Source organism: Girardinichthys multiradiatus, chromosome 10, assembly GCF_021462225.1.
Source record: "Girardinichthys multiradiatus isolate DD_20200921_A chromosome 10, DD_fGirMul_XY1, whole genome shotgun sequence".
NCBI lineage: Eukaryota > Metazoa > Chordata > Actinopteri > Cyprinodontiformes > Goodeidae > Girardinichthys > Girardinichthys multiradiatus.
This window is the reverse complement of record NC_061803.1, coordinates 14,347,173-14,367,155: the sequence shown is the minus strand read 5'-3', so window position 1 is coordinate 14,367,155 and position 19,983 is coordinate 14,347,173. Positions and strand designations below refer to the sequence as shown.

General features: G+C 39.9%; 1 protein-coding gene across 4 annotated transcripts in view; it reads right to left on the bottom strand.

Moving 5' to 3' along the window:
- ctbp2l (C-terminal binding protein 2, like) overlaps positions 1–19,983 on the bottom strand; it is a 152,819-nt gene that overhangs the window by 52,651 nt on the left and 80,185 nt on the right. For 2 of the 4 annotated variants that reach the window (XM_047377328.1, XM_047377329.1), the window contains exon 1: positions 14,272–16,024. The exons of the other annotated variants lie outside the window; for them this stretch is intronic. In XM_047377328.1, coding sequence (XP_047233284.1) covers positions 14,272–16,024 — 1,753 coding nt within the window. Of the gene's footprint in view, positions 1–14,271; positions 16,025–19,983 lie in introns of those variants that run through there. 4 annotated transcript variants of the gene reach the window in all.

The window sequence follows — 19,983 nt, the reverse complement described above, 5'->3', positions numbered from 1 at the left end:
TTCCATCGCTCCTCCTCTTCTTGCAGTGACAGGAGCCATCTGGCCTGGCAGCAAGAGAGAGAACCACAAAGTCCCACCCTCATGGTGTGGCCCCTGGATGCCACTCAAAAGTGCATGAGTAAATAAAATGCATGCACGCACACAAATGCATGCACACACACCCTCCCCCCACTCCCCCTTGAAAAGCTGTCACATGGCTATTAACCCGTCCAAGCTGCAGCCCAGCTGTGCTCCATTACGATAAAAACTGCAGGGTCGGGGGGGGGGTCCTGTCAGCTAGGAGTGAACACTCATATACTACACAGTGTCCACTTACACCCTTTTAAAGTTCACTTTGCTAAATAGTTGCAACCATTTTCATCATCATATACTCCCACCCACCTGCTCAACTGCCTCCCTCCACCGTGCCAGATGATAATTCACACTCCCCCAAAGAACCTACAATACCCGGAAACCTATTGTAACCTACAGAGGAGGGCATTTTGTGAACACCACACCCGTCACCTGATGCTGTCCATGTATGTGATCAGCTCCAGAGACCCAGCTGAGCTTAAAACATGGTAACCTGGAGGTAACATGATGTTCTCAAACAAATGAGTCCCAAAAGTGTTTCCTGGAAGACAAAGAAACTGACCAGTTTTTTTTTTTCTTTTTATAGGGTGAAATCAATTTGCTTTCTCCAATTGTCAGTCATTACGTCTCAGTTTAAAAAAGGTTTTGGAAAAAGGTTGGCCACTTAAAGCTCTGACTGCTTCCTGCAGGAACATTTTGTCTTTGTACAGCCTGGGAATACTCTTAAAAGGATTCCTGGGTAATTGTCTGTGCCGAAGTAAGAACTGGTATTGAAGGAAAATAGACTGTAATGACCGAGAGGAAGCACGGTAGTAACATAATGGCATATGGGAGCCATGCAGGGTCAGTGGTTCTCAGAGGTATTAATGAACAATAAAACATTAGGCCCTCCTGTACGAGTCTGGTAACATGCAAAACAGAAAACGAAAGACTGGCTCTCTTGAGAATTTTTTTTAATTTGACATCATTTGTTTTTTTTTTTTTTGCTGGGGTGTGAAAATTACATGAAACTGATGCAAATTTCTCTTAGCTACTCTTCAAATGTAGAAAAACAAGAAAACATACAGTTCAAGAAAGTTGAGAATGTTTGGTTTGTTTGAAATACTGGTGAGTTAATGGTCATTTCTCACCTTTGCCAGTTGAATGTGTTGCTTATTTGGTCATTTGATTTGCGACATTTATGGTGCAAAATTGAGCAATCAGTCACCAGACATTTTGTAGCAACCAAGCGTCAGTTCATGTGTCAATTCATACATGCTTGAACAATGTTTGTTTTGTTTCTATGATCAACTGCACTGGTTCACAATTCATTGAATAAATATTACCTTAGTAAGAACGAGGTTTCACAAGTACAACCACCCTGATGGTATCGCATCAAGTCGCAACAGGACTTTTTCAGTTTGCTGCAGTATGTCATTCCAAAAAAACTATGTTCATGCAATGGTTCTGTTTAATTTGTTGAAATATGCATATTATTCAAGTGTTTCATTATTATTCAGAAGTTGAAACTTCTAATAAATGTGCCAAGTTTGTTGAGTTTTTTTTTTTTTGCGTATGGTTACAATATGCAAGTAGGTTGGGCCGAAGGAGCAATTAGGGACACAAATTAGTAAACGGGTGAACTGGCCCGTAGCCAGTCATGAACCAGGTGATCTCTAGTGCAAAGAAAGAAGTCTTTACCCGTCTGGGAATCATCATCCAGTTTGCTCCTTAAAAAACGAAGACAACACTGGAAGTTGGACGAATAATGATTAGCGTGGGGGTATTTTGTCGCCAGCATTTAGAAGAAGAGAATAAAGTCAAAACAGCGAGGGCACTGACACCTACACCACCAATCCTCACTGCCTGTTCTACAACGTTCCCGCATGGGAGATGTTCAGAGAAGCTCAGCTGAGTCTGTTGGCAGCTGAGCTGAATGAACGAAAAACAATAGCATTGATTTACAGCACAAGCCACAGATCAACCACAGGGCAAAAGACCAGGCTGAAGTACGAGGATATGAATGATAACTGGTCGATGAGGATGGCCACAAATGGCCAAAGCATGCTTGTTTCAGGAAAAGATAGGAGGTGCAGCACTTGTAGAAAAAAGAAAAGTTCCTCAGAGAGAAAAATATCCTCAGTTTCACCTTTTATTCCTACTCCATTTATCTTTCTCTGTTTTACTCTTCATCCTCTCTCTTCCTCCAATGACTACCTACCCCCACCACTCTGGCCACAGACTATGAAAAAAGCAAATATGTGCACAAGGTAAAGCAATTGGTTAACCTTTGAAATACCCTGCCAATGAGATCGGCTGCTCTTTACTCAATTCAGCTTGAGGGAAAAAAAACAGGAAGGAAGAAAGAAGAAAAAACACACAATGTTGGCCACCACTTCAGAAAGGATATTCAATATCCATGAGCTTTTTCATTTCGCACTGATGAATAATTCAGGGTGACCTGCCCACTGCTCAGTGAGGGAGGTGGAGGGGGAGGGAGAAGGGAGATCACACACACACACAAAAGAAGAAGGAGGAGGAGGAGGTGTGCAGAGGTAGCTGTCTGTTTAAGTGGATGCAGCTGCTGCTGTTCAGCGAGCACAAAACTGAGGTGCAACCTGCAGCATGATCGAAGACAGATAATTGTGAAGATTGGATGAAAGAGAAACCACTTTTTTTTTCTAGGTTGCACAGCAGACACAAATTGCTGCTGACATGTAAACAGATATACAGAGAGTGGTGGACACAAGATAAACAAACATGACAATGAAATCTACTAACAACCTAAAAAGATAAATCTAAATAAATAAAAATATTTAATGGTTTTCAATTGTTATGAAGAGGAGAAGGTGCTCTGGTCAGATAAGATCAAAATTGAACTTTCTGGCCTAAATGCAAAATGCTATTTGTAAGGGGGTGGAGGGGTCTAATACTGCACCCTGAATAAACCATTCCCACAGTGAAACATGGTGGGGGCAACATCATGCTGTGTACAATTCATTCAGCAAAATAACATCCCTTAAGTCAAAAATTAAATCTAATTGAGAATCAGTGGCAAAACTTGAAAATAATGTCAGCAGATGATCCATTTACAATGTGACTGAGCTTGATGTATTTTGCAAAGAAAAAAGCTGTAGAAATGTAGAAAGCTGGTTGAGACTTGCAGCTGTAATTTCCAGCGCACGGTGGTTCCACTTTACAGTTATTCTCTACTTGTGTTGGTCTATCACATAAAATCCAATAAACTACAGTGAAGTTTGTGGTTATGATATGACGAGGGCTATAAATACTTCTGGAAGGCACTTTATACAGAATGTAGTATTTAAAAGATCACCACGTCCTGAAGGAGTTCAATTTTGGTCTTCATGATGCTGTTTGTTCACTAACGTACCTCTGAGGCCTTCACAGAACAGCTGGATTCATACTGAGACTAAATTGCTCACAGCAGGTCTCTGTTTACTAATTAGGTGACTTCTAAAGGAGATTTGGTTGCACTGGATTTTTTAAGGGTATCAGAATAAAGGGGTTGAAAACAAATGCCGCTACAATTCAGTTTTTTTATATGAGAAAATGTTGAAAATGTGAACATTTCTGCAAAAAGCTAGAAATTAGAGTGTAATAAGTGTAAAAAAAGAAAAAGGAAGTTGTAATCATTTTTTAATAACAATTAATAAAGAAGGGTGTTAAACTGTTGTTATGGTATTGCTTTAAATCTTTAGGTAGGCCTAAACATCTGTTAGGCCTAAAGTACATGCATATTTTGACTACTTTTGTTCTACATACTTCAATTTAGCAAACATTTCATGAACACCCAACTTTGACTGGGCTACTTACAGCCCCTAATTCAACTCCTTCATGGAATATATACCTCTTTAGAGCCAAAGTGGCACAGGAATCTAAGTCTGAATTAATTAAACCTATTTATTTAAAGCTCTGTACTTAAGTGTTATCAGTGATAACTCTGATTTTGTGTTATGTAAATGCATTTATACCAAATAGAGAACGTTTGAGCACACACAAAAAAAAATTCATGATTCCTTGAAAGCTTAATCAACAGCATTAACTAACAATTAACAGTAGAAGGAACCCAGCGAGGAGCAAAGCTTGACCGTAAAGGAGCTTTACCAGATCAGGAGTAACCCCTCTGACACTGCGCACAGTTCAGATGTCACACATCACACACACAAACATGAATCCACACACAAAACACTCCAGCTGCCAAGCAGAGGGGAGACCAGCTGTTCCTCATTCGCTCGAAAGCTCCATTCCCTCCAGAAACCATTAATGCCTCTGTGAACGCAAGCGATGGTTTGGAAATATCAAGACAAGAAACAAGGGGGAGGGCAACGAGTGGATGGACCACTCGACGACACTGTTCTAACGCTTAGTTCGTAGAAAAACCGCCGCAGTGGGAAAATAGATTTTTCCAGGCTGCATTTCCCCCCAGGACACAAACAGAGGTTGGGACGAGATGGTGAAGCAGATAGCACAAAAAAGTTAATGTAACATTTAGCAGGTTCTCAGGAAACTAGAGACACATAAAAGGAGGGCAGCAGACTGAGATGACAGTATGAAAATGTATAGAGGTTAACAGTGGCTGTTAAACAGTTTGATCTCTGCCAAACATATGGTGCATAAAAACATTACAAAGTTGTCTGATTGGTGCCCAATTATAGGTTTTAGGGTTAATAATATAAAAACCAAGGGTTAATCTGTCTTATTTTGCCACCAGTTCTTTATATTTAAACATTTACAGGGCTGTAAAAATGTGCTCCGATTTTTTGTTGCTTTTTGTACTTTGTCACAAATAAATGTGTCACATCAGACACAGATAACCTCAGTTTTTACCCAAAGCAGTTAGGATTTAATTTATTAAATAAAAAAAGCTAGCAACTGTACAATCAAAATAAACTGACCAGAACCTGACAACATGAAGTAGGCTGAAAGTTCTTAAAAACCAACACATTATGTCCTGATCTAAAGAAATTCAAGAACAGTTGAGATGCATCTCTCAATCCAGAAAATGTTAAACAGCCACTTCTTTGGCTTTTGGACTACAGGTAACAACAGTAAGATCAATTATCCACAAATGGAGAAAACATGGAACAGTGGTGGATCTTCCATTTTACATAGAGCCCTCTCTAAAGTCATTACTTTGCATTTAAAAACAAATTTAATAGATTTTAATAACAAAAGAAATCCTGTGGGTGAAAGAAAGTCTGTGTATGGCTATGAAACGTCATTCTTTAAAACAATAAGTCCCAACGATAACTATTAATAAGTCCTACTAATACTAATAATACTTCTAATAATAATGCTAATAATAGTAATACCCCCTCTTAGAAACAATGATAATAGAAATAATTTTCAACGAATTTGCACATGAATAAACCAATACTTATACTGTTAAATCCCTAAGTAAACTAAGCAAATTCACTGGGTACTTTCACCTTTGATTATTTCACACTTATTTTCCTCTCAGTTAATGGCTCATCCTCTTGACCTAAATGGAATTTATGAGATTTTACTGTGGCTGAATCTACAACATTAACATGTCAGCTCCTTCATGTCCTTCCATAACAGTGAACACTTCCTGTAATTGAAAGAGGGACATCTGCAGCCTGCATTCATACAGAGCCACTGGAAAGCTTCCAAAGCGAATTTTGTTGTATTTATGACTGATCTAGAAATAAATGTAATTGATATTGTTTCCTCCCTCTGCACTTCTGCATGGAAAGTCAGAGTTTGTAGCATCACAAGGTACAGAAGTGTTTAATGTCAAGCAGAATGGTTGCACACAAAAACCCTCGCTTGTCTCCCTTTAAGATGACTTTGTGTACAAAGTATAACATTAAAAGCAGACACCTTAAAGCAGTTTAGCAGAGGACAAATGAAAGCACATTAGCCATGCATCCTAGTGAATGCCCTTCCAATCACAGAGAAGGAAATTAAAATCCCATTCAGGTCCCATCAGGATACATGGGATGGGAGATTACCTAACTGTCAGCGGCAATCACACAGGTCCCTAATCAGAAGAACTGATTTGAGGCTTTTTGCCTCAGAAAGTGGAGCAAAAAACACCAAAAGAAGTGATCCAGGTGAAATGACACATCCCACAAGCCCTGGCCACAAACGTCAGTGTTCCTACACCGCCTCCTAATTCTCAAGCCCAGAAAAGCACATCCAAAGATGTTCCACAGATTATCCCCGCAGGGGAAACCACGTGCAAAGCATCTACCTTTACGTAATCTACTGAGCACACTCACAGGCTGTAAAAGGCTATAAGCCAATCGACTCTAGTAGGAAGGGCTACTTTGCTCCACTGACGATGAGGCCAGGGTTTACCCACCCGTGCCGCTCTGTTGGATGCCGCTGACGGACACCTCCATGGCCAATCTGAGGGCTACAAGGCGCTCTCCCTGCTCTAGGTGGAAGGGAACTGTTGCAACTAAGCTAAACTCCACCGTTTAAAGCCACAATTAGCTCTGCTTACGGCTTTAGCCAACCAATACAGTGTCCAGTGGAGACCAGAGCACAGACATGGGCCCTCCCACCTGAGGTCTACTTTAAGAATAAGAACTGATTAAAAGTAAATAAACAAAAATTAGAAAATTAGCACTTTGATCCAAGGTAATTAAATTAACTTAGTTTGTTCATTGGATGCAGACATAATAATTTGCATATTATTTACAAACATGCAGGTGCATCTCAAAATATTAGAATTAGGGGTGCACCCACTGATTTGCCAGCAGATGATGGGCCCCGATTTCCTTAATTTTGGATGATCGGTCATTGGCCGATACTTACATGTGAAACCGATCTTATCCACCGATCTTTTCTAGCTTCGCAAAGAAAATCACCCACTGTCCCTTTTGCTCTTTCGTGAGAGAGGGCCGAATGACAGACCCGCCCAACAGGTCACATCTGCACGTGCGCGGTTTACAACTGTTGACAACATAAGATTGGAACATTGAAGGTGTGTTGTGACCTTGCGGCACCTGACAGTGTCAATTATAAAGAAAATTGGTATTTGTCAAAATCAGAATCGCCAGGTCAGGCTTTTTAAAGATCGGCAGTCGGCCAGAACACTGCAATCGGTGCACCCCTAATTAGAATATCTTTAATATGTTGGCTATCTCATTACCGTCTTTCATGTCTATGCGCTTTGCGTCCATATGTCATGTGAAATATTTTGTCATTCCTAATGTATGATAGAAGTAAAAATCACAGACAGAAAAATATCTATGTATAAGCTATGGTATATTATGGCAGTGGAAGCTAGAAAAACTTGAATGGAGTGTATTTACACCTGAGCCCTTCTGTAATGCTATTCAATAACAAGCCTTCTAGCCCTTTATGAAGCTCACTTTTAGTCAAAGGAAATACCTTAAAAACCACAGAAGGTTATTGCTAAAGAGGCTAGCTGTTCACAAAGTTCTGTGTCAATGCTTTTTAACAGAAAGTTGAGTAGAAGGAAATGGGATGTCAGAAAAAGGTCCATAGCCTATGCAGATAATTGCAGACTTGAGAGGATAGTGAAGCAGAGCCTACATGAGAGCTTTCAAGAACCACCACACACAGATTTATCCAGGACATGGGCTTCAGCGTAAGAATTACTTGTGTTAAATCACTGCTGAATCAGAGACAATATCTGAAGCATCTAAACTGGGTTAAGGTTGTCCAAAGTCCTCTTTTCCTGTAAGAATAAAGTTAGCATTTCATTTGGAAATCAATGTCTCAGAATTCAGAGAGAGACACAGAATTCAAGTAGCTTAAGGTCCGGTGTAAAGTCAGTAAGGATTTAGGGAGCCATGTTGATCCACCGTGTTTTATGAAGCCCAAATTCAAAACGTCTTTAGAGCACTTTGTGCTTCCTATTGTTGACAAGTTTTTTAGAGATGCTGATTTCATTTTTCAGCAGGGAAATTTGGCCCCTGGTTTGAAGGTTGTTATTAAAGCAACCTGAGCTTCTACAATATAACAGCAAATCAGGCAGAAATAGCCCAAACTAAGTATCAAGGACATATACTATGCAGTGCATGGACATATTTTTCATTAGGATGATTAAAATTGTCAGAGAAACTGAATCTGGGTTCCATTAGCCATAATCATCAATATTAATGGGAAAAACTAAAAACATATCACTCTGTGGACATTGAATCTACATTAATTTAATGTTTTTATTGAAATAAATTTGCTTTTCAGTGATATTCAAATTATTTTACTGCACCTATATCTTTGATGACCATAAACCATCCTTTGTAATAAAAGAGGTTGTTTGTAAATGTGATAGAGCCTTCACACAAAAATAAAAAGTAATTTCTACATGTGCGGCACACAGGAAGAAGGGGGGAAGGCGAGTAAACAAAATGTTTCTTTAAGTGCCCTGCAGGTTCTTGTTATTGTTTATCCTCAAATCCAAAAAAAGGTTGCAACTGGAAGAAAAGTGCAACACCACATACAGCTCCTCACATTTCCTCTTCCCTTAAATATAAAGATTATCCATCTCTGATTAGCACTGAAATCTAAGTTGCCTAGCAACACACAATAAAGCAATATGCTTTCCGATCAGCAGCAAGAGCTGCCCGTTATCAGATGAAGTTGGAGCAGCAACAAATGTTACAGCTACGTGCAAATGATGCCGGCTGTGATAAGAGTGATGCGGGTAGTGGTGACCCCTGACAAAAGAGGACGTTTTCCACGAAGCTCAAAGAAGAGAACCTTCCACCCCCACAGCTCCTCCGCCATCCTCTGGATCTGCTTCTTATTTATTTGACAACACATGAAGGGAGGCCACTTCATAGAAGTCATTACTCTGTAACAAGTGCAGCAGACCACAGGCACATTAGGAGGGAAGTAAGAAGTGGTGTTACATGGCTAAAAACAAAATCACCAGTTTCCATTAGCAGGGAAGAAGTTCATTTGTCAGAGGTAAAAATTTAGGCATTTCAGGATAATAAAACTATCCCAAATGATGGGCTCTAAAATACAAACTTCCCTTGTGTAAAACATAAACATTGTCACAATATTTCGACAAAATTCAGTTTGAAAAAAAAAAGGTTATTAAAAATGAATTCGGTAGAGTACAATACAAATACTTTCATATGTTTTTGCACCAAAGCACAATTGTCTGTCCTTCAAAATTAATACACGACTGTAATAGTAAATGTTTTTATGGCCAAGAAACCATAAAACATAACAGAATTTCTTAATGGCTGTCATAATTGTTGTTTATTGGCAATGGTTTTTAAATGTCACATCAGGACTGAGATGAAGGCAATCGATGATCCTCACTATAATAACCAGTTGATATTAAAATGTTTATTAAAAATTATTTTGTGAATTAATCTTAAAAAAAAAAATCTCCAAATTGCTGACAGTCAAGTTTGTTTCCTATCATTGGTAAGTGCCATCTGAGATACAACTTCAAAACAACCACAGTGGATAAAGGGTAAATAAAGATTTTTAAAGTTAAAGTACTGGGGTACTTAAGTTTAGGCAACGATAAACAAAGCTATGGACATGAACCAAAGCAGTACAAGCGCCATGCTAGAGGAGCAGCTGATGAAACAACACCCAGGTAAGGTAAGGTAAGGTAAGTTTATTTATATAGCGCTTTTCAGTAACGAGACACTCAAAGCGCTGTACATACAACTACAATACAATCACAAAGAACACAGAAAAACAAATCAAATGCTAAGAAATCTAAAAATCTATGAATTCTTCTGAGAAATCTAAAAATCTCTGGTCAATATTACAATGACACAGATAACATTAATAGTCCTTTGGGCTTTACTGGTAAGAGCTGGTTCTAAACCAATCTTTCTAAAGAGGTAATTATATCATTAAGTCCTCTATGTAGGGGAAAGCATCTTGTGCTAAGAAGTCTCATCATTCCACTGAATTCTAACTAGTGAAGCTGAGTCACTGGTACAAAACAGCTTTAATCCACATTTTCAGGTGCTAATAATATATTGCTTTTACTGGTGCTGAAGTTGAACTAAGTAATCTAATTAAGAAAGCTGGGTCATTGGTGTAAGAGCAGCTAAAGTCCAAGTTACTAATAATGTTTGGTTTTTGCTGGTAAAATCTATGAAAAGTAATGAAATCACACATTTAGGTAAAGTAAGATAGGAGGGAAAAAAGATCATATTTCAGACTCTATTCTTAGCAGAATAGAGTCTGAAACAGTACAAAAAAACCTCAGCAGGGGTAAGCAACACACACATAAGTAAAGATTCAGCAAGGGTACGGTGGAATCTTGAGGGTGCGAATATATAAGTCTGAGTGTGTTTACAAGAATTAGACTGTCAACACTGATAGAAGCGCCATTGTCCTTGAGAAGAGAGGTGGAGGTTTTATCAATCCGCCGCATAGTCCTATCAGCACACAGCTGGTAGGGGAGTGCTGGGGAAGAGCATCGTGTTTATATAACATCCAGGAGATATTTTGTCGATAGCCAGTTAGCAGAAGTTGCCAAGGCCATGTTGGGGCGCCAGATTTAGAAAAACAATAAATGTTGTGGTTCAGGCAGTTGTGAATTTCCAACCACCTTAAGAGTTTTACTGGTATGTCTCAATTGCGAATCAAAATAGCCAAATTTCTGGTACTTTCCACAGATCTGGAGCGTACAAGTTCTCCAAGATTATATCCTTTAACCTCTGAGTCCAACCGCTGCCAAGCTGCGATTCTGTTCAAGAATCGTGTCCAGCTTGCGATTCTGCTCTCTTAACATTCCAGTCTGAGTGTTGATCGCTCTACAGACTCCATCCAACATCGCAGGCAGCTTTGGAATGCTTTGAACAGCCGTCCACGTTTTGCGAATCACTCAATAAGCCAGGTAACCACCAACTCCAAAAAGCAGAAATCCTGTTATCGGAAGTCCAAATATGTACACATTTTCTACGTCCGCGACCGACATCGTAGTCAGGCAGGAATCCGTTGTGTTTCCAGAGAAGAACGTCCCGCCTGGACAAGAGGGTTTCCTTTACCCTGTCTTCTCGTAGGAAAAAAAAATAAATTTGACCAATTACGTTGAGAGTCCAGCTGACCAAATCCATAATTTACAAGTTTGGAGGATATGCAAAGCGAGGCTCTGAGAAAAATACAGACAAAAGCAGAAGCAGGGATCAACCGGGAGGGAGGGAGAGAAAATGCGTGTGTCTTCCACTGAGAGCCAGAGAAAAAGGGCTTAATGATAAGCCAAATGAAAAGACAAGGCTAGCTTAAGTGCTTTTTCTAAGGTGCTGAATGCACTTTATGCAGTTGGATACCTCTGACTGCTACATTTTCCTTTGAAAAAGGGTTTATAAAAGTGTTTAGATCAAAGTTTTGTTGATTAACGATCTTTCTACGTGACACTTTCTCAGTCCTGGGACTGAGTATCACAAGGTATCAGTCAGGAGAAGAGTAGTACATAATTTAAAAGGCATTAGTTATACCATGGAAAACAGTGAAGAGGGCTATCATCAAGAAGGGGGAATTTATAATGCTACAGTGATTTTAACAAGATATGGACACACCAAAAGTGATGCAAATAAGAGAAGAAAATGGTAACAGAGGCTGACAAGAGGGCAGCAACAACCATCAAGGGAGCTACAGGTATTTCTGACAAATATTGGCCATTTAGTACCCACCATATCTTTCTCTAGTATTCCTAATATGTGTGAGCTATAAAGTATGGTAGCAGGATGGAAGACTGTTCTAATAAGGAAAAACATTCAAGCCCACCGAAATTCAGCAAAATCCCATTTGAGGTTTCTATGGCCAAAATGTTTAACCTTTTTGACCATAATTCCAAAAGGTTAATTATACACAAACATCCAAACATTGTCTATCCCTGTTTATCCTTGAGAGACACACAACAAATAACCATGCACACACACTTATTCCCAGGGGTGAAAGTAGTTTTGAATTCTTGCCGGTACTTAGGGGCGGAGCTAGAGGGGGGACTGGGGAGGCACTGGGGGTATATATGCATGCATATATATATATATATATATATATATATATATATATATATATATATATAATTTGTTTGTGTGTGTTGTAACTCTCATCTGTGGCCCCCTTGACATCTCTCTCTCTCTCTCTCAGCAAAGTCCATACTCAAACTAATTAAAGCATATCAATATTTTACATTACTGCAGGCTGTTTGTATAAGGCAGAAATTAGAATCACTTGACAATGTAGAATATATATATACATTTCAAATGTTAAAGAACTGTCATGTATCAAACAATGATAAACCATTTTCTGATGCATAACTTTTCATCTTCAGTTTTCGTCTTTTCTTTTGAACAAAGAAGTTATTGTTCTCTGCATTGTGGTCAAGTTTTGATCTGATATAAATTTAAAATTTGACAGTTTGGTTGTTTTCGCGGTTTTTATTTAAGTTTGTAGATGGTAATTGATTTATTGTTCGTCCTGTCCTAATGCAAGTGGCGGTTTTTTATGTCTGTGCACCACCTGTGTTAAATATCCCAGTCTATTAAATTGAACGCACCGATCTCCTTGGCAACCGCTCTGTTTTGGGGGTAAGCGCGCATGTGCTCTCGTGTATCGTATGTGAAATCTCTGGTCATAAGCGGTGTTTTCGGGCTGTACTGTGTTGTTGTAATTCAGCAAAATAACATGAAACACAGCTAGTTACTCTCCCTTTGCTTTTAACTGGGGTATTTAGCAGCGAGCAGACAGATTTTAAACGTAGCGGTGCTCGTTTTAAAGGCTGGCCGTTCATAAAATCCTCGAGCTCCAAGGGGAGAGAAGCAAAGCAAGAGCATTGAGGCTCCAGCATAGCAGAACAATTCAGAAACAATGTGGAATGAGGGGAAAATAACTATATTTATAAACAGATTAAGTCGTGTTTTAGACTGCCTGTTGGTAGCGGATCTGATCTTCTTTGTGTGATCGTGAATTTTTGCAGCCGTAACTGGTTCTGGATGACGGCTTCATACCAGACAGTCGTTCTTCCCTCTTCCTGGTACTGTGTACCGGTGCAGAATCTTTTAGTGGTACGCAGTACCGGACCGTACCGGCTCACTTTCACCCCTGCTTATACCTTAGGGCAATTTTGAGTTACCAATTAACTGCACAGTCATGGTTTTGGACAGCGGGAGGAGGCCAGAGTTCCTGGAGAGAATCCACACATGCACTGGGAGAACATGCAAACTCCACGCAAAGAAACCTGAGGCTGGGACTCTAAACCAAGACCTTCTTGTTGAAAGACAACAGTGCTACCAACTGTGCCCCCGTGAATACCTACAAACATGCAAAAAAACTGAACTAAAATAAAACTGCTTTTGTTGGTGGATTAATAGTTGTTTTGATTATTTGAAAAATTTAGATTATTTAAAAAAAAGGAAAGATTTGTGACTTTAGGTTAGAGAAAGAAATGAAAAACAAAAAACAAATAGTCCATAGATTGATTTAAAAAGAACACAACAAAAAAAGTAAATGGTAGCCCTAAAGTCAAGTTACATAAAACAGAACAAGGCTAAATGTCTTTATGGAAAAGGGTTTTATTTAGTCCGGAATGAGGCAAAGAAAGAAAGGAAATTGTGTCGCACTGCAGAAACACAGTTGTTCGACCAAAAACCGTCACCTAATATAGTCTACACAAACATATATCCAATTAGTGTAATTGGATTTGTTGCTGTTAAGCTTCAGATTAGGTGAGAGTACGAAGTAAAATAGAACGACAGCAACCCCTTTTACATACTAAAAACAAGTATATTTTGACACCTATCTCACACAGCCTAAGTGCAGAAGAACATTTGAAGGACAGCTGTTGAAAACAACCCCATTTTTAATATAGTGGGCATATCGTTAAAAATTTCTTGTCAACCCTTCAAAACAACCATGAAAGCACAGAAAATTTGACCAGCAACCAAAAAAAACTGCTGCTTGTTTGAAATGTTTCAACTTGGTGATGAGACACAATCCCCTCTGGCAAATGACACAATTCTGGTGCAATACATGTATAAATAGTTGGATAATTTGGAAAAAGAAACCTCACACAGCAAATAAGCTTAACTTGTCATCTTACATACTTCTCCTCCTTCCAAAAACAATGCCAGTGCAATTTCAACTTTCAACGTATTCTATGTAGAACAGAATCACAAGATGGAAATGATTATTATCAAGAAAACAATATTGATTTCAATATTAAAGCTTAAGGTTTTAGGAAATAAGTAAATAAAGAGTGAGGTTTGACATTACTTATATCAGGCGTGGTGGCCATTGTTGAGACTATAACAGGTGGACCGGTGCGACGTCCGACCAGCTTGTTGTTAGTGGTGTTTTGCCCTTGGAAAGTGGTGTTAGAAGTAGCAGGAGCAACAGTGCTCTCGGGAGCGGCGTTGATCCCTTTCCGGAGAAGCTGTGGGCTGTGGAGTGGGTTTGTTGCAGCAGTGGGTGAAGTCGGGGGAAGGTTTGGGGCTCTCTTCATCAGCTCCATGGGGGAGTAGGAGCCAGAGAAGGTTTTAGGTGCTATTCCGGGTGTGGCAGGTGCTGGAGGAGGTTGCTGTCCGAGAGCGGACATGGCGAGACCGGTGTGGGAGTTATACATAGGTACCGGTCTTCCCTGAGGCACAACATTGTTGTATCCTCCAGGACTAACTGGGAAAGCTCCAGTTGCCACTGGCCTTGCCCCATGGTAGGTGGTAGTCTCGAGGAGATGCTGAGAGGGGGCGCTGCTTGGTCTGCGGCCGAGAAACTCTCCCATCCTCGGAGATATGGTCTGAATGGTGGTGGGGGGTTGCTGCATCAGACTAGGGTCCATTGTCAACCCCTGTGGCTGCATATAGAGGTCACTGCGATGACTAAAGCTGTTGGACCGAGTACGTGTCGCAGAACCGCCAGTCTTACATCCAAGTACCACATGAGACAAAACACGAGCCTGGGCCAAGTTCGGGGCCACTGACCGAATATCGTGATCCTCCATCATCGTCAGCGTGGCTATAGAATCAAAGCCATGCTGCAGCAGAAGAGTGATGGTGCTCTCAGCCAAGCCTTCAGCTCGCAGGGAAGCCAGAAAGGTAGGGTCTACCATCTTCTTAGGGTCTGTAGTGCTGGGATTGAATGGAGGCAGGCTGGAAGTCATCCCAGCTGTGGCACCCATCATGACTGAGGTGGGATCATAGCTTGGGTCATAAGGCAGCCTCTGGGAGGCTACAGCTCCATAACCCCGTGGGAGAGTTCCGTCCATCACTTGAGATGCTGGGTCCACCACTGAACCAGCAGCAGTTTGCTGACGAGGTTCCAGGGGTAAGCTGGTAAAGCTATTATAAACCTGATGTGCAGGGAGAGATGGCAGCTCGGCAGCATAAATGGGAAGAGGGGGCTGGACCCCGTAGATAGCTGCTGGAGTAAAAGAGCTGCCACCCATACGCTGGACGTCTGGGATCATCTTAGATCCCAGAGCTTCCCGGTACAAACGGCTCAGCTCATGAAGAGGAGGGGGAGGAGGAGGAGGCACGGATGTAGGTGCAGCAGCAGAGGCTAGTACAGAAGGTGTGGCCCTTGCCTGTCCTTGATCCCATGCAGGTCTCACCCCTCCATAATGCGAGGCTGATCTAGTGAGCGAGTGCTGGTTATCCCTGTAAAACCCAGACTCTTCAGGTGGTTGGCCAGATAAGGAAGAGTCAGCCAGGTAGTAATCCTGAGCTGTTCCCGAGGTCCGCCCTGCCATGGCTTGCTTGAGGTACAGGTTACTGCTCAGATCAGGAACAGAGCCCTTCCTCATGAGCTGCTGTCCATGCAGGCCTTGATCCCGTTTCTCAGCCAGGTCTAGCTGATGAAGAAAACCAGCTGTACTGTCTCTACCACCCAGCAGGAGAGAACTCCTTCGCTCCCCGACGGTACCACAATAGATACAGCGACTTGCAGCCCTGTCGTTCTGGCCCTCACTCCAAACAGCAGCCTGCTGGCCCAGAGAGCCACCGAAATGCGACTGCTCGCTCAAGTCAGGCATCAGTAAAGACAATAATGAGGATAGCTACAAAAGCGGAAAATAGAGCCAAGTATTGGGTTTCGACTCTCCTGTTACACTGACCCCCAATCATAAGGGAGAAGTGGGAAAGAGAGGAGGACAGGTGAAGCAGGAGGTACCCTCTTACCTGATCTGCAGCTGTGCACCCCCTCCCTCCCCTCACTCTTAAGTCTGAGCTATCATGTAGCTCCCTGTTGGCAGCCTGTCTAAATAATTCAGCCCTGGAAACATTAGAAATCCATGGGGAGAGACATACAACATGATAAAGACAGAAAAAGAACACACACAGACATGCAGGCAGAGAAATAACACACCTTCAGAGCGAGGCTCTACTCCATTCTGCTGGGATCATGCTTGTGCTGGGCATCCCACACTAAGACCGAGGGTAAGAAATTGGGGTAAAAACACATGCTGGACAATGACAACAGACTGGAGGAGGGGACGAGATGTACTAATCCAACGGGGGCTGATGCATGCCATTGGCAGGCACTGTCCTCTCGTTTACTGTGCTCGCCAGGGGATTAGCATCAAACTAAAACCTGCTTAAATCCACTGCTCCTGTGACATCACTTGGTCTAGATAGCGTATGTAGCCAGCAGACTGCAGAGGCCGAGGGATGTGTTCAGGGGAGTGTAAAACAACACTGTTTATGATGTTTGCTGCTCACCTCTCTGCTGGTCTGCAGCCCATATCTCTGTGGGTATTACTGGATCTTACCTAAGAGGCAGAGGAGGACAAGGGGGGTGACATGCTGCATATCCCCAGAGAGATGGGATACGGAGGCATACACATAATCGGATGGCTGTTAGAAGAAAACCAGGACATGCTCCACTTCAACCAGCAAGAATACACAGCCTCCTCTACTGGGCAAATGTGTATACAGAAAATGAATGTTGCCAAAGTTTCCATAACGACCATCATCTACCCTGACACTGGATAGTCCAATGCTAACAACTGTTCAGTGTCTCTAAGTTTTGGATGATTCCTGATATACAGTATGATGAACAGGTATATCTCAATTAATTAGAATGTCAGTAAAAGGTTGCATTTTAATTCAATAAAAAAAAAGTGAAACTCATATAGATTCAAACACATATAGCTAAATATTTCAGGGGTTTATTTCTTTTAATTTTGATAAAGGTTTAAAGATAATTAAAGAAAAATAAATTCAGTTTAAAAAAAACAAAACAAATACATAAGACCAATAGAAAATACAAAAACATTATGTTATGTCCCACACAGTCATGAGGAAGATTGCAGACTTGACAGAGAGGCTATGCCACAAAAGGTTACAGGCAAGAAAAAAGAAACTGGCTGTTCACTGAATGCTGCACGTAGGCGCATTATGGAAAGTTGCGTGGAAGGAAAAATGTGGGAGAAAAGGGAGCACAAGCAAGACCAATTCCAATAATTAACATGGAATCTGACTTATTTTATGACATTATAGAAGCAAAGTTAGAAAAAAACCTGACGTATATGATGAGTGTAAATTTATTGTTTTCCAAATTTAAACGAAAATGTACTACGAAGTCTACAATTTCTTAAGTCTATAATCAGTCATTTGAAAAACTTGTAAAATGTTTAAGAAAAGATGTATAATTAAAGAACATAAGTCAAGTCTAGTCCAGGGATAACTGCACAGCCAACAGTTATGACTCTGTGTTAGACTGGTTGCTGTACTAACAAAACCTGGAATGATTTGTTTTTAATTTTATTAATTAAACACAGATCAACTCCTATTGATGGCTTACTTGCCAAACTAGTGTCTATATTGGAATTGATGTTATGAATTTTGTTTTTGGATAAACATTATTTTACCTATAAAAAATAAATCTCATGATCTCATCACTACTGGGAGTTAATCCACAGCTCAAGAAAGGAGCAACTCTGTGTTAGCCTCGGTGTTACAGTGACCTGGGGTTGTTTTCATGGCATTACTGACCTAAAAATAAACAAATCAGAAAGTTAGACGTGTTGTTTTTTTCAGCAAGACGACTGAACTATTCTCAAGAATGAGAAGTAAACCATTTTTACTGATCAGTTTGGTCATGTTTTTTTTTTCATGAAACTCAAGTTCATAAAGTACAAATGTCAAAATTACAGACCTTTCCAGACTGACATTTTCTAATAGCCATTAAATCTTCAGACTCTTTTTTTGCTGTGTAATAACAATTGTTTAATCTGATTTTTGTTCTTTTTTTTACAGTGGGATTTAGTATCAGTGTTCAAAACTGTATGGAAAACCCATTTTATCACCTAATCTATGGCCATCCATGGTATAAAACTGCATGAATGTGCCTGTGTCAATACGTTTTTGGTTTTTGGTGAAAAACTAGGGGAGAGCAAACGGACCAGAAAAGAACCAAAAATCGTTTTTATGATGACTGTTAGCCAACCACTTCCATATTTTTTGGGACTGCCAGGTAATAAAACCATATTGGGAAGAGATCCACAAACATATTGAAAAAATATTCTATGTAAACATTCCATTCAAATGCAAAATGTTGTACTTGGGCAACCTACAGTTTGTCACATAGACCAATAAAGACAAAAACTCCTGGCTATATTATTATATAGCCAGTAATATATACTGGCGGCCAGTATATATTACTGTAAGAAAGCCATTACAAGGAAATGGCTAAAACCAGATCCACCCACTATTGATGAATGGATTGAAATTGTTCACCAGATTTATGCTATGGAAAAGATTTATTTTTCCCTCCAAGTTGAAAAAGGAAACGTTTATAAGATTTGGACCAAATGGACTGAGTATGTAAAACCAATTAGATCTGACTTCATTTGAAAGTTCTTGTGAATTATGTGTCCTGCCCTTTTATGTCTTTGTGGTTTTTATTGCTCGAGGTGGTGCAATCCCCATTTGCTGTTCAATTCTGTTCATTTTTGTTATCGTTCACAACTAAAATTAGTAATAGTTGGAAAAAGAAAATACCAGAAAGGCAGTATAGACGAAATCATTTGGACTCTGAGCTTCTATCCTCATGTACGACCTTTAATGGGTAAAGCTGTAATTAACAAATGTGATGGAATTTGTCTTTCTAAATTAAAAAATAATTACAAAACAAAAAAAAAAAAAACTTTTGTAATGATATATTACGTGACTGTAACTTTCCATACAAATAAAGGAAAACAAAATTACATTTACATATGGACGATTAGTGCAAATTCTTTAAAATGATTTTTGTAGACCTTAGGTTTACTTTAAAAATGTTCCATATTACAACATATACTTGTTCCAAGTATCAAAGCAATAACTTTGTGAACTTTTCCGCTACATACCATACACACCAGGTGTGCAAACATTGCTTATCTGGCGTATTACCATTGAGAGGTAACTGCCAGTGTTTACTTACAGTGAATAAAGTAATTGGAACGGTTTTAAAAGAAGGAAGGAATCTTTATAACTGTGTGATAAGGAATACATATAGGAGAGGGAAAGAGAAGGAGAGAATATGGGTGGACCCGGCTGACTGGGCAATGGACACCAAATGGCTGTATTTGACTCTCTTTTTAAGCATTTTAGTCTGATGTTTTCCCACATCATTGGTATTAAGTGCAAACAGGTTGAACTGACAACAATATTACTCCTTTGTAAAACTGTTTCATGTTGTGCATTTTTTTTGCATTGATACTTTAATTTCAACTAAAACCATTGTTTGATAATTAAACAATCATCCCTGGGTAATAAAAATACTGAAAGAAGTAAATAACAATAAATAAATAAAACAAAAATTAGCTTACAGAGAAAACAAGTATCTAGAGAGATAAGAAATTAAGCAAAGAAAGGAAAGAGGAAATATAAGGAAAGGATAGAAAACATTTTTTTGCAGTGGAGACCTAAGAGCTGTCTGGATATGTATAAAATATCACTTCTGTCAACAATAACTGCACTATGCTGAAAAAACAAACAGCATTCCTGGGAT